The sequence below is a fragment of the Hipposideros armiger genome, unplaced genomic scaffold (assembly GCF_001890085.2).
Source record: "Hipposideros armiger isolate ML-2016 unplaced genomic scaffold, ASM189008v1 scaffold_62, whole genome shotgun sequence".
In the NCBI taxonomy this organism is placed as follows: Eukaryota; Metazoa; Chordata; class Mammalia; order Chiroptera; family Hipposideridae; genus Hipposideros; species Hipposideros armiger.
The window spans coordinates 4,141,189-4,153,356 of record NW_017731412.1 but is presented as its reverse complement, the minus strand read 5'-3'; the positions used below and the strand labels follow the sequence as shown (position 1 = coordinate 4,153,356).

General features: G+C 41.8%; 1 protein-coding gene across 1 annotated transcript in view; it reads left to right on the top strand.

Moving 5' to 3' along the window:
- MED13L (mediator complex subunit 13L) overlaps positions 1-12,168 on the top strand; it is a 260,986-nt gene that overhangs the window by 214,461 nt on the left and 34,357 nt on the right. Inside the window, exons 9-12 of the mRNA XM_019641580.1 lie at positions 4,577-5,308; positions 5,538-5,847; positions 6,143-6,348; positions 9,203-10,140. Coding sequence (XP_019497125.1) covers positions 4,577-5,308; positions 5,538-5,847; positions 6,143-6,348; positions 9,203-10,140 — 2,186 coding nt within the window. The remainder of the gene's footprint in view (positions 1-4,576; positions 5,309-5,537; positions 5,848-6,142; positions 6,349-9,202; positions 10,141-12,168) is intronic.

Below are 12,168 nucleotides of genomic sequence, written 5' to 3'. Positions count from 1 at the left end.
GTATATGTCAGTAATTTTATGAGATACGGTTATTTTTTGTGGAGATGAACAGTAACTATGGAAATAGGAGCAGAAGATGTATGCTTTGTTTTTGTGGTGAAAATAAAAACTTGTTCAGGAGGGCCTGAGGTCATCTTGAGCTGCCTTCTTCCAAACAGAAGGAAAACCAGACTGATAACCAATTACTACTTGGAGGCACTGTGTCCCCGAACCAACTTGATAATGACCTGGAGGGAAGATTTGCTCTAGGTCTGCAGGCCCTGCCTGATGGCACAGTCTGCCCTCACCAGCTCCATGAAAATTCACAAGACTCGGTCACTCAGCTTCTCATACTTGACAAGCTCATAACCATCTCCTTTGTTTCACTGCTGGTATTTCTAGGCGTTCACCTGGTGAACACTGTATAAGGAAGCATCTTTTCTGTTCTTAGGCTGTATCACCTGCACTGCGTTCATCAAAAATGCCGACGGTTGGGACTGAAGACCGACCTCTTGGAAAGGATGGAAGAGCCGCTGTTCCTTACCCACCAAGTAAGAAAAGGAAATTGAGCTCTGACATCCTATGTGCATCTTCATATAACGCTCTCACACTCAGTGTGGTACCTTTTCTAAGACTCATCTACTTTTGAATTTCCTTTTAACAGAATACTACCTATGAATTAAACTTGTATAATTGGGTATTCCTAAGATGGCAAGCAGCTAAGAGGCCATCATAATGTGAATTCTTTTTCCCTTTGTTTTCAAATTAATTAACTTTTATGGTTTAAAATGTGGAAAAAGATGTTTTAGATTTGTTTTTGTAATAGCCCTTTCCTACTAGGATAAATGCTGCCCAGATATTTTGAAGCGATATTCCACTTTCAGAGCTTGTGTAAAATGTTTTCATTTTCATAAATTTAATTCACACAAGGATAATGAGTACTGTTTGTTTTCTGTGGTCCTGTTTCTGATTCATACTGAACCTTTTGTTTCCTCTTTGAGATACACTAGCTAGCTTTACTATGTATGCTGACAAGAAGAGAAGCTTCCTTTTTTTTCAGTTATTCTTTGCCCTAAGAAACCACATTTTTCTACCAGAGAGAAGCAAGTCAGGGGAGCCTGTGTGGATACTCTGAAACAGACACATAATTCCATTGCAAATCATTCTTTAATACCTTCTCATTAACTTCAGCTGGTAATGAGAACAAATTGAGGGGAAAAACCACCATGTCATAGGGATGAGTCAAAAAGTTTTATGAACCTATAAATGTAGAGCTGATTTACTCAAATGTAGAAGTGTGAAGTATACAGAGATTGGATTTTGACAGCTTTAGTGGATCCATAGCTTTTTAAAATATGCAAAGCTTTCTCAAGCATGACATGTATGAAAATGAATAATGATAGCCAGCCAGTTGCTGTAGTTTTTTTAATTAAACATTTTTCTTTTTTTTTATTACTCTGCACTGCAGAATTTTACAAACATGGAACTCACAGATTAAAAGAAACAGTATTAAAGCAGATACATGTGGAACAGGTCAGATGAGTGCATTTTTCCCCCTTGTATTGAGCCAGTTAGTCCATTGCCCTTCTTGACATTCACTGGTACGTGTGATGGTAAATGTTAACACTCCTGATAACTCGTCAAAGATTATTCACTCACAAGCCCTCCTGCTAGTTATTGTCTGCCCAGTAAAGTGTATAGTGTACTCTCTTCTTTCTTTCATTTTTATTCCAAATGGAATTGTTTTAAGAAGAAGCTACTCAAAATTTTATGATAAAGTACAGGGTATAAAAATCAATGAATTTGGAATATCGCAAAAATACTAGCATTGGGAAAATACAGTAATGAGTCAAGAGGATTGTTTTAATGTGTACAAATGTGTGTGTGTGTAAATGTGTATGTGTGGACGTATAGTATTTCCTCCCAAGACACGACAGTGAAAATAGCATGGCAAGAATTTTTCATCTCTGCAATAGCTTTATTGTGCATTCAGGTGGAAAAACATAAAATTTAATGTCTAGAGCAACACCATCCAATAGAAAAACAGGGTGAGCCACAAGTGAGAGCTACTTAAGTAATTTTAATTTTTCTAGTAGTTGCGTTAAAAAAACGTGAAATTAATTGTAATAATGTTTTAGTTAACTTGTATCCAAAATATTGTCATTTTTACAATGTAATCATTGTAAAAGATATTGTGATATTTTATATTCTTTNTACAGTTATAGAGTAGCAACGAAAATAATTTTATGGTTGGGGGTCACCACAACATGAGGAACTGTATTAAGGGGTCACGGCATTAGGAAGGTTGAGAACCGCTGCTCTAGGCCATTATAAATTGTGTGACAAAAAGTATTTTCCTGTTAACATTAGTTTTTAAACAGCCCATATCCAAGATATAGTCCATCTTTAGAAAGTGTGTAGGATATAAATTTTAGTGTATTTAGCTTCACTTGTTTCTACATCTTATTTTTTCTTTCCCTTAATCTAGATTTTTCCCACTTTTTAAAAATAACTCTTTTACTGATTTATGTCACATTTTTATTTGCTACCTTGAATTATTTTTACCTGAAATGTAAACAAATGACACTTTTCTTTCTTTTGTCCTCTGGAGTTACTGTTCTATTTCCTCACCAAATTCAAATACCCTCAGTTCTTTCTTGTAGTTATGCATTCCATTCTATAAACCTGACTTCTCACATGTACTCTATCTAGTCTTGTATTTTTGGGGGTGCCTTTAAGAAATATCCTTAATATTGACATGTCTGTCTCCTCCCAAAGCAGATACCATATTGTGGTCATTTTGGATCACAATTTTCCTTTCGCAGCCTAGAAGCTTTATAATTTATTTATTTTTCTTCATTTTCTAAATAGTTTTATCATTGCATTTTTATAATGACTTTTTCTGACATGTCCATTGTAGTCAGTCTGCTTTCCTCATTCTTTTAACCCCTATTTGGCCCTGCCTCTGGTTCCTAGCCACCACCAGACCACCATGTATGTAGTTAGCCTCTGAGCCTGACCTTCCTGCTGCCTGCTCCTGTGAGGTTCCTTTCCTGATCTGAAATTTGCAGTGCTCATCTGTTACTTATGGGTGCATCCCTAACTCTGACCATTTCACAATGTAGCTGAGTGATTAAATACAACTGAAAAAAAATGACTTTGCAAGATTATCACTTTGCAAAAAGCCCTTGCTTTGAAGAGGCTACCATAAGACAGCTATCAAAGGACTGGTGTAGTTAAATGCACTCTGAGAAAATCCAAATCAAAAAGTTTTATGTAAAAGACTTCTAGCGCTTAGGTTTTAAGATAAGCACCCTTAGAAGATGTAATTGAGATATTTCCAGAGGAGACGCTCATCTCTTACTGTGGGGCTGGGCCCCGGGGGTTTAAAGCACAATTGTTGCCTTGTTGACGGTAGTTTGATGCTTAGACAGCCTTCTTCAAAGTCAGCGTTTTCTTTTTTTTCCTCTCCCCAGAGTAGCAAAGACTCTGGCAAGAGTATTTTCAGATTATCTACTGCAGGATTACCAAACCCATATGGAGTGGTCCACTCCTCACGCTATTTAACGGCCTGATGGGGCAGAGTGGCCATCCTGCTGTTCCACTAAACCATCCCATTATGCCACACAAATCCGTTTGACTGCCCACCAGGGCATCATTTACTGCAATGCAGCAGTAAAGTAAGGCCACCCGAGTGGCCTCAGTTACTGGAGAGCTTACATTTTTCCTGGGAGTGATTTATGTATTGGGAGACAACTGGCTGACCTGCTGTATAACTTGGTTGCACAGATTAAACCTTGGCATCATCTGGGCCTCTTACTGAGCAGTTTCTCACACCCATCCTTGCCAAGAAGTGTGTTAGGATGCGAGCAGACTTGCTGTTCCTGGCTAGATAGTTCAGATAGATGCGTTTGGATATGTATTCACTCCCAGCTTGTTTACTTCTGTCTCAGTTTAATGTGTCTGTAAGATCCAAAGTAGTCTTTTCTTCCTTCTTTCATAGATAATAGTGGCATCTGAGGTTTATAGTCTATTTATGCTATTAAATGTTCTTAGGATTCACCCTCGATACCTTAGTCTCACTCTTTGGGGGAGAGTTGCACAGTTATTTTATTCCCGATTTACAACATTACACGCCATTATAAACTGTTCTATGTTGGAGTTAGTAAAGTGTTATGAAATAGAAATTGGAAGCTTTTTTGCTTTTTTCTTGGCAGACAGTTTCATAACTCTTGGTTTTAAGATGCAGTATGAATAGATTATCTGAGGCCCTCACCAAATTTGAAAGATGTAGGGATTTTTTTTTCAAATCATATAATTTTGTTGGGGTTAGCATTGTATGAGTTTATGTTTCTTAAATCTGTCTCTTACCTTCTTAACTTATATGTGATGGATTCATCACTTTCCATCAGGATGTTTTGCAGTTTTTAGTCCTTAAAAATGTAATTAACACCGAGAGTCCTTTTTGATGTATTAGTGCGTCTAATGCGCACTTAAAAAGACATAACCTTGTCAGAGGCATCTCTTTGTAATGCTAATAGTGATGCAGTTATTTTCATCTGTCTTTTTGCTGACTTCATTTTCATTCTCATTTCAGGCATAAACTTCTAAAACGTTGTGCTGTAGGACCCAATCGACCTCCCACAATATCTCAACCAGGGTTCAGTGCAGGACCATCATCATCTTCATCCTTACCACCTCCGGCTTCTTCTAAGCACAAAACAACAGAAAGACAGGAAAAGGGAGACAAGTTGCAAAAGAGACCCTTGATACCATTTCACCACAGGCCCTCCGTGGCTGAAGAGTTATGCATGGAGCAAGACCCACCGGGACAGAAGCTAGGGTTGGCAGGGATGGACTCCTCCTTGGAGGTGTCGAGCAGCAGGAAGTATGATAAGCAAATGGCCGTGCCTTCCAGAAATACAAGCAAGCAAATGAATCTGAATCCTATGGATTCACCTCATTCCCCCATTTCCCCTTTGCCACCGACACTCAGCCCTCAGCCACGAGGTCAGGAAACGGAGAGTTTGGACCCGCCATCTGTCCCTGTGAATCCAGCCCTCTACGGAAACGGGCTCGAACTCCAGCAGCTGTCTACTCTGGATGACAGAACTGTCCTCGTAGGCCAAAGACTGCCCCTGATGGCAGAGGTCAGCGAGACAGCCTTATATTGTGGGATTAGGCCCTCGAACCTGGAGTCATCGGATAAGTGGTGGCATAGCTTTTGTCTCCCACCCATCGATGATGCTGAGTTCCGGCCTCCAGAGCTCCAGACTGAGAGATGTGATGACAAACTGGAGGTAAACTCAGAGAGCACTGCATTGCAAAGGTAAGGCGGCTGTCCGCACCGTCCACCTGATCACCCACCTAAAGGCCCCCAAGAACCAGGGGCTTTCCTCCTCACCTGTCCTTGCAAAACCTTCACTCCAAAATGAAGAGGCTTCCCTTCANGGAGTTCCAGAAAAGGATCATTTTCTGCTGGTGGCCTTCTCCATTATTGATATTCTATTGTGTAACCGATACCACCATTCAATGAATGTATTTCTGATACCAAATAGGGCTCCTGGCTATGGGAAGGGATTTTTTTTAGAGGTCCTGCCTGTTGAAATAAGTGGCTTAGTCTCTTTTGTTCCTTTTTCTTGTTCAGCAGTTGCAGACCTGCAGAGGATGTTCCCCACCCCTCCGTCTTTGGAGCAGCACCCTGCGTTTTCTCCTGTGATGAATTATAAAGATGGAATCAGTTCAGAGACAGCCACAGCGTTAGGCATGATGGAGAGCCCGATGGTCAGCATGGTTTCCACACAGCTCACTGAGTTCAAGATGGAAGTGGAAGACGGATTAGGAAGCCCCAAGCCCGAGGAAATAAAGGTAATTGCCCACACAGTCACTTTACCAAGGCAGCGTGGTTTTCAAGTGGGTTCGCTACATCTTCTCTAAAATAATACTACCTATATACCATGTATACCTAAGTTTCTAAGAGTCCTCTAAGGACATTGCTTGGTGTATTCATTATAGTGTTTTTTGATTAGTTTAAAATGTTGGCATTAGCATTTTTCTACTGATCTGATAAGAGAAACACTGAATTAGGGTCATTTTTGTTACTACTTGATAATGCCCTCAGTCATTCACCAGCGCTATCACTGACCTCACTTTGTTCTCGCAGGACTTCTCATATGTGCACAAAGTTCCAGCGTTTCAGCCTTTTGTGGGATCCTCCATGTTTGCTCCGCTGAAGATGTTGCCGAGCCAATGCCTGCTACCTCTGAAGATACCCGATGCCTGTCTGTTTCGGCCTTCGTGGGCAATCCCTCCTAAAATCGAACAGCTGCCCATGCCCCCTGCAGCCACTTTCATTAGAGATGGCTACAAGTACGTGCAGGGACTGTGGCTACTTACCTACCGTATTGAATGTGGCTTTTATCTCAACTAAATATTTATTAAAAATGAGGATGGTAACATCTTATTTGCAGCTTTTATTGGCCACTCATGTTTTCAGCACATTATTTCACATTGAAAATCTGCATTATTTTCTAATCTAAATTTCATGTGCATGGAGAAATTAAGGTTATTTGTGTAGAGAATCGTGGTGTTCTTGCTGATTCAATGTCAGATCAGTGCCTACCACAGAATCAAGCCCTAGACCGGAGTTGGTAGTATTTTGGGGGTGGGTAGTGGTGGTGAGTGCTTTGTTTTATAGAAATTGATGATTTTAAATGTGTTGACTTAAGGCCCCTTGAAGTGAAGTATTAACTTAGATAATGTGTCTGTTACCGATCCCACATGGAAGAAAGCAGCAACAGAATGGTGGGCGGTGTGGGGGAAGGGAAGGGAGGATCTCATCATAGCTTGGGCATATTTCATGCCGTCCAGAAAGTAGCACTTAAGTCAACAGCATAGAATCAGTTTCTTTTATGATTCATAAATCCTTAATAAAATAATTTAAGTGCTATAAAATAAAAAGCCACAAACTCAAATTTCTGTTGGGACTAGGTGATCAGTGTGGTGCTGACATGGACTGAGTAAAGCAGAAGACGAGGCACTGTGATGCGCCTGTCATTGCAAGGACAGTAAGGGACAGTGGGCCAGCAGGTCCGTGATGAGCTGTTGAGAGACCGTCCCGTTGAAAGGGACGTTTGCTATTCAGCTGCAGCAAGTTGTTCAGGCAGAATGTGGGAGACTGGAGATCTGGATTTTTATGTAAATTCCCTTTTTAAAAATGTTGACAGGTTGACAGTTAATTCACAGTTGCATTTTAGGAGCCAATAAGACAAATTTGTGGTCTAGGTGCAGTCTGTGGGTACTTATCATGACTTCGTATACGACCATCTTAGTGAAAGCAGCTTTAATGTCATAAACCGGCTTTACGCTTGTTTATGTCAAGTCAATATTGGAATGAAAAACTGACAGAGAAGTAGTATGAAAGAACCCTAGACCTGAGAATATAGTGTCACAGGACTCAAAGTCCTGCCTTTTCTGTTCGTTCTATGTCTGACCTGAAATGACCATTTTACTTGAGCCTTCCCTTCTTTAAAATGGGATAATCCTGCCCTACTTCACCGGCCTTTTTGAAAGGCTCCCACAGCTGATGGTTGTGGAAGTACTGTGGAAATCACAATTCACCAGCAGTTTGAAAGAGTGTACTCAGAAGGACTCTGGAGGGGAGCACCTAGCCTGTTTTCCGCTGCTGTGCTCCAGCCCTGCTCTCGCTTATTTAATTATAGGCGGGTACAGTACCACTGGTGTGGCCAGCACACCATTCACAAACAATGCAGCAGCTTCAGAAACTTAATCGACAGCTGAATCTCTTACACAGTCTCCTCAAAAAAGTGATGTGCAACCAACCCTTTGCTGGATGATAGATTAAGTGTTAAATAATTCAGATCTTTGTTTAGATCTATTAACTCTATCATTTGCCATCCAGAGATTCTGGGTATTCTAAACGGGCACTGTTAATAGAACTTTCTGTGATGAAGGAAGTGTTTGTTGTTTTGTGTCTACCTGCACGTTCCACTATAGCACCTCCCACTCTCCTGGGGGTAGCTGTTTGCCACTTGAATAGTGGCTAGTTGAGATCAAGACTGAATTTTTNTTCCTTGGGTTTTGTTTGTCGATGGTTTTTCTTCATTAGTGTTACTCTTAGTATAAATACTAGTGGCTTTCATGTGTATTTAAAAAAATCCTTCTAAATATCATGAGACTAATAGAAATATATCATGTAGTCCCGTTAGCTCGGTTTTTAAAAAATAATGCCCACCTAACGTTTTAATTTCTCTAATAAAGTCAGAGGCTCGTCTGCATTTTGAGAGAGATGCAAGTATGACCTATACTTTTTTAGGATTATGGCATCACAGTAGGGAAATAGAATTTATGCACAAAGAAGTTAAATAATACAAGGCATCATGTGGTTAAAGTGACAGATAGCAATTATAATTCTTTGGAGAACAGCTGAACAGGATCATGAAATTTGTGTCCTTGTCCTCCTAATCCACTCTGTTCCTTAGGGCAAATAGAAGTGCCTGTTATTCCTGGGGGACTTAGAGATGTGTAAGATTGGCCCTCTCTTCAAGAAAATCAATTTATTAGCTTATTTTTCTTTCATTTATGTATTTATCTTCCTTCCCATCCATCCATTTTATATATATGTATTTATTAATCATTTGATTATCAGTTTGTACTCAAGGTTACAAATAGTATTAAATTACCACTGTTGTACCTGAAACACTTACAGACTTCAGGAGGAACAGCATATAAACACAGTTAAAAATATATTTCTTGCTGGAGGGGAGTAATTAACTTGTATCTAAAGATGCTGGACGTTCAAGTACAAAGTGACGAGTGAGTGGTGTTTAACTTAAGCTTGAAGGTTAAGTAGGAATCAGATTTCTAAAGCCCTTTCTCACTTTAAAATAAAATGTACCTGATGAACAGATATTATACCCCATTGGTATTATAAATACATACTTAGACGATGATGAGATCACAATGTCTTTAAGTAATAGATGGGACCTGAAATGTGGAAAGACTGGGCTAGCGAGAAGCTGGGGAGGAACATTCGTTCGAGCCTGGAATGAGCCTTGGTTAGGCAGCAAGAATGGACTAGCTGGGCATTGGTCTGTTTTCTGAATGGTGGTTAAAGATTAACAGGGTGAGAGAGGTTTTGGCCATGCTTAGTGCTGCTGTGGACTTGATACTCTACCAGCTNCTGTCTGTCTGTCTGTTGCAGTAATGTGCCTAGCGTCGGGAGCCTAGCAGACCCAGACTATCTGAACACACCACAGATGAACACACCAGTGACGCTCAACAGCGCAGCCCCAGCCAGCAACAGTGGAGCAGGAGTTTTGCCATCTCCAGCAACCCCTCGCTTCTCTGTCCCCACGCCACGAACCCCCAGGACCCCAAGAACTCCCAGAGGCGGGGGCACTGCCAGTGGTCAGGGGTCTGTCAAATACGACAGCACCGATCAGGGGTCACCAGCCTCTACGCCCTCCACCACGCGGCCCCTGAACTCTGTGGAGCCCGCCACCATGCAGCCGATTCCTGAGGCCCACAGTCTCTATGTCACCCTGATTCTCTCCGATTCTGTGATGAATATCTTTAAAGACAGAAACTTTGACAGCTGTTGCATCTGTGCTTGCAACATGAACATCAAAGGGGCAGATGTCGGGCTTTACATCCCCGATTCTTCCAATGAGGACCAGTACCGCTGTACCTGTGGGTTTAGTGCGATTATGAATCGCAAACTTGGCTACAATTCAGGACTCTTCCTGGAAGATGAGTTGGATATTTTTGGGAAGAATTCTGACATTGGTCAGGCTGCAGAGAGGCGCTTAATGATGTGTCAGACCACCTTTCTTCCTCAGATGGAGGGAGCCAGAAAACCCCCGGAGCCACCTATCAGCCTTCTTCTCCTCCTGCAGAGCCAACACACACAGCCCTTTGCTTCCCTGAGTTTCCTGGACTACATCTCCTCCAATAATCGCCAAACTCTTCCCTGTGTAAGCTGGAGTTATGACCGGGTGCAAGCAGACAATAACGATTACTGGACGGAATGCTTTAATGCCTTGGAGCAGGGCCGGCAGTATGTGGATAATCCCACGGGTGGAAAAGTGGACGAAGCGCTGGTGAGAAGTGCCACTGTGCACTCTTGGCCTCATAGCAACGGTAAGTTTCCCAGAATACAAGTTGACTCTGAAAATGATCTTCGTGTGATGATGCTAACTTACACGCTTTCCTTACTTTGTTATATGGCAACATTTTAAATTTCATGTCTTAAAAAAAAAAAAAAAGTGAGAGCTATGTTGGTGTCATCCTAAGTTTAAGGACTAGGGAAATGTTTTACATTTAAACACCTTTGGACAGTAGTAATGATTTTGTGAACATTTCCTCTTGTATTAATTCATACAGGCATTCATTTTGGAAACGTGTGACTGCTGAGTATCCGAGTCACCAAAAGTGGACAAACTGATAACTTGCACACCCATTCATGTTTACATCCACTCCTTCTAGGTTAGGTTGCCGTGATACTTCCTCCATGAAGCCTTCTACCCAGTTCTAGAGTATTTTCTCCTTCCTCCAGCTTCCCAGTACTTTCTACCTCTTGTAACAGTGATCACATTTTACGTTGTGTTGGGGTGGCTGGGGCATGTCACTGGCTCTTCTATTATTGAAGGCTCCGGTTGACAAACATTTTTGGAGTTGAGCTCTAAGAGTGTCAAGCAACTTACTGTTGGCTTCCCTTATTCATTCACTATCAGTGAGGTGGTACATCCTGGGGGATAAAATGGTGAGGGAAAGAGACACGGTGCCTACCCTCAGGGACTTTCTAATCTATTCTGGAAAATGCACGGCAATCAAATAANAGAGGTAAAATAGCAACTTGCTCCTCCCCTCCATCTTGTTAAGGTCTCAGGTAATGTTGGCTTTTGTCCCAGGTCATGTTGGCATTCCATTACTGTATGTATTTACAGCTAATTTTTGCATTCTACGTAAGTGCAAATTTTTATGTGCATGTATGTTCTTTAAAAGCTATTTAAAGTTGCCTAAAGAAGTCGTGTTTAATTTTTTCCACATTTGCAAAACTTAGCAGCATGACTTGGTATTAACTGCTTAATTTTAACCCAGATTCCCAAGAGAATCTAAGAAGCTTGTTAAGCTGTATATGCATAGGAGCCTAGGATACCTTGATGGCTGTAGAATATATGGCCTCCCACTCGTCAGTGAGGGCATATGGAGTCAGTCTGTAAGGAAAATGTAACAAGTGATTAATTTTCTCTTTTCAAGTTCGGTTTTTCTCCAGAATTTATAATAAGTAGTTCATTCTGTGTTCATTTCTGTGTTTGAAGGACATATAAGCATATGTTCAAGTGTGGAGATAGCATTTTGGGGTGTCACACCAGAGTATTGCAGCCTGAAAGCATAATTTTTTAAAAAGCGACCACCAAATTTTTGATTGTCTGATACTGCAGAATGTCACTAGAGTCACCTGTGTGCATGTCCTCTTTCAGCACCTTACCTAGCCACTCTGCAGCTCGACAGCGGCCTGCTGATACCACCTAAGTACCAGACCCCACCAGCAGCAGCACAGGGACAAGCTCCTCCTGGGAACGCCGGGCCTTTACCTTCAAATTCAGGATCAGCAGTGCCCCCCGCTGGCAGCGCATTTAATCCCACCTCCAGTGGGAGCTCTGCGAACCCTGCAGCAAGCAGTTCCTCTTCCGGTTCCTCGGTGCCCCCGGTGTCATCATCTGCCTCTGCTCCTGTGGTCAACCAGATGAGCACTACCTCTTCGTCAGGATTCACTGGTAGTGTCGGAGGGCAGAACCCCAGTGCTGGGGCCAGCTCTGCTGACAGGACACAAGGGAACCTCAGCTGTGGTGGAGACACGGAGCCGGGGCAGAGCAACCCTCAGCCCCCGCCGGACGGACAAGAAAGGTACGTGACTCACTGCCGGGGCTGAGCGGCTTCCGCTTGGACCCCTTCTCTCCTCTTCTTCTGCACACCTGTCTCCCTCAGCCTCACGAGGCTCTAAATCCAGGAAACACTCTGTTTCTCTTCTTCCTGAAAGAAAGCGACAGCTGTCAGTTAGTAGCTTCCGTGTTAAGAAATCTGCGACTTCTTATAACCTAACCTTTTAACTTATTTTTAAACTTATTAGCTTAATAGTAAGCTGCTACTATTAATACAAATGTT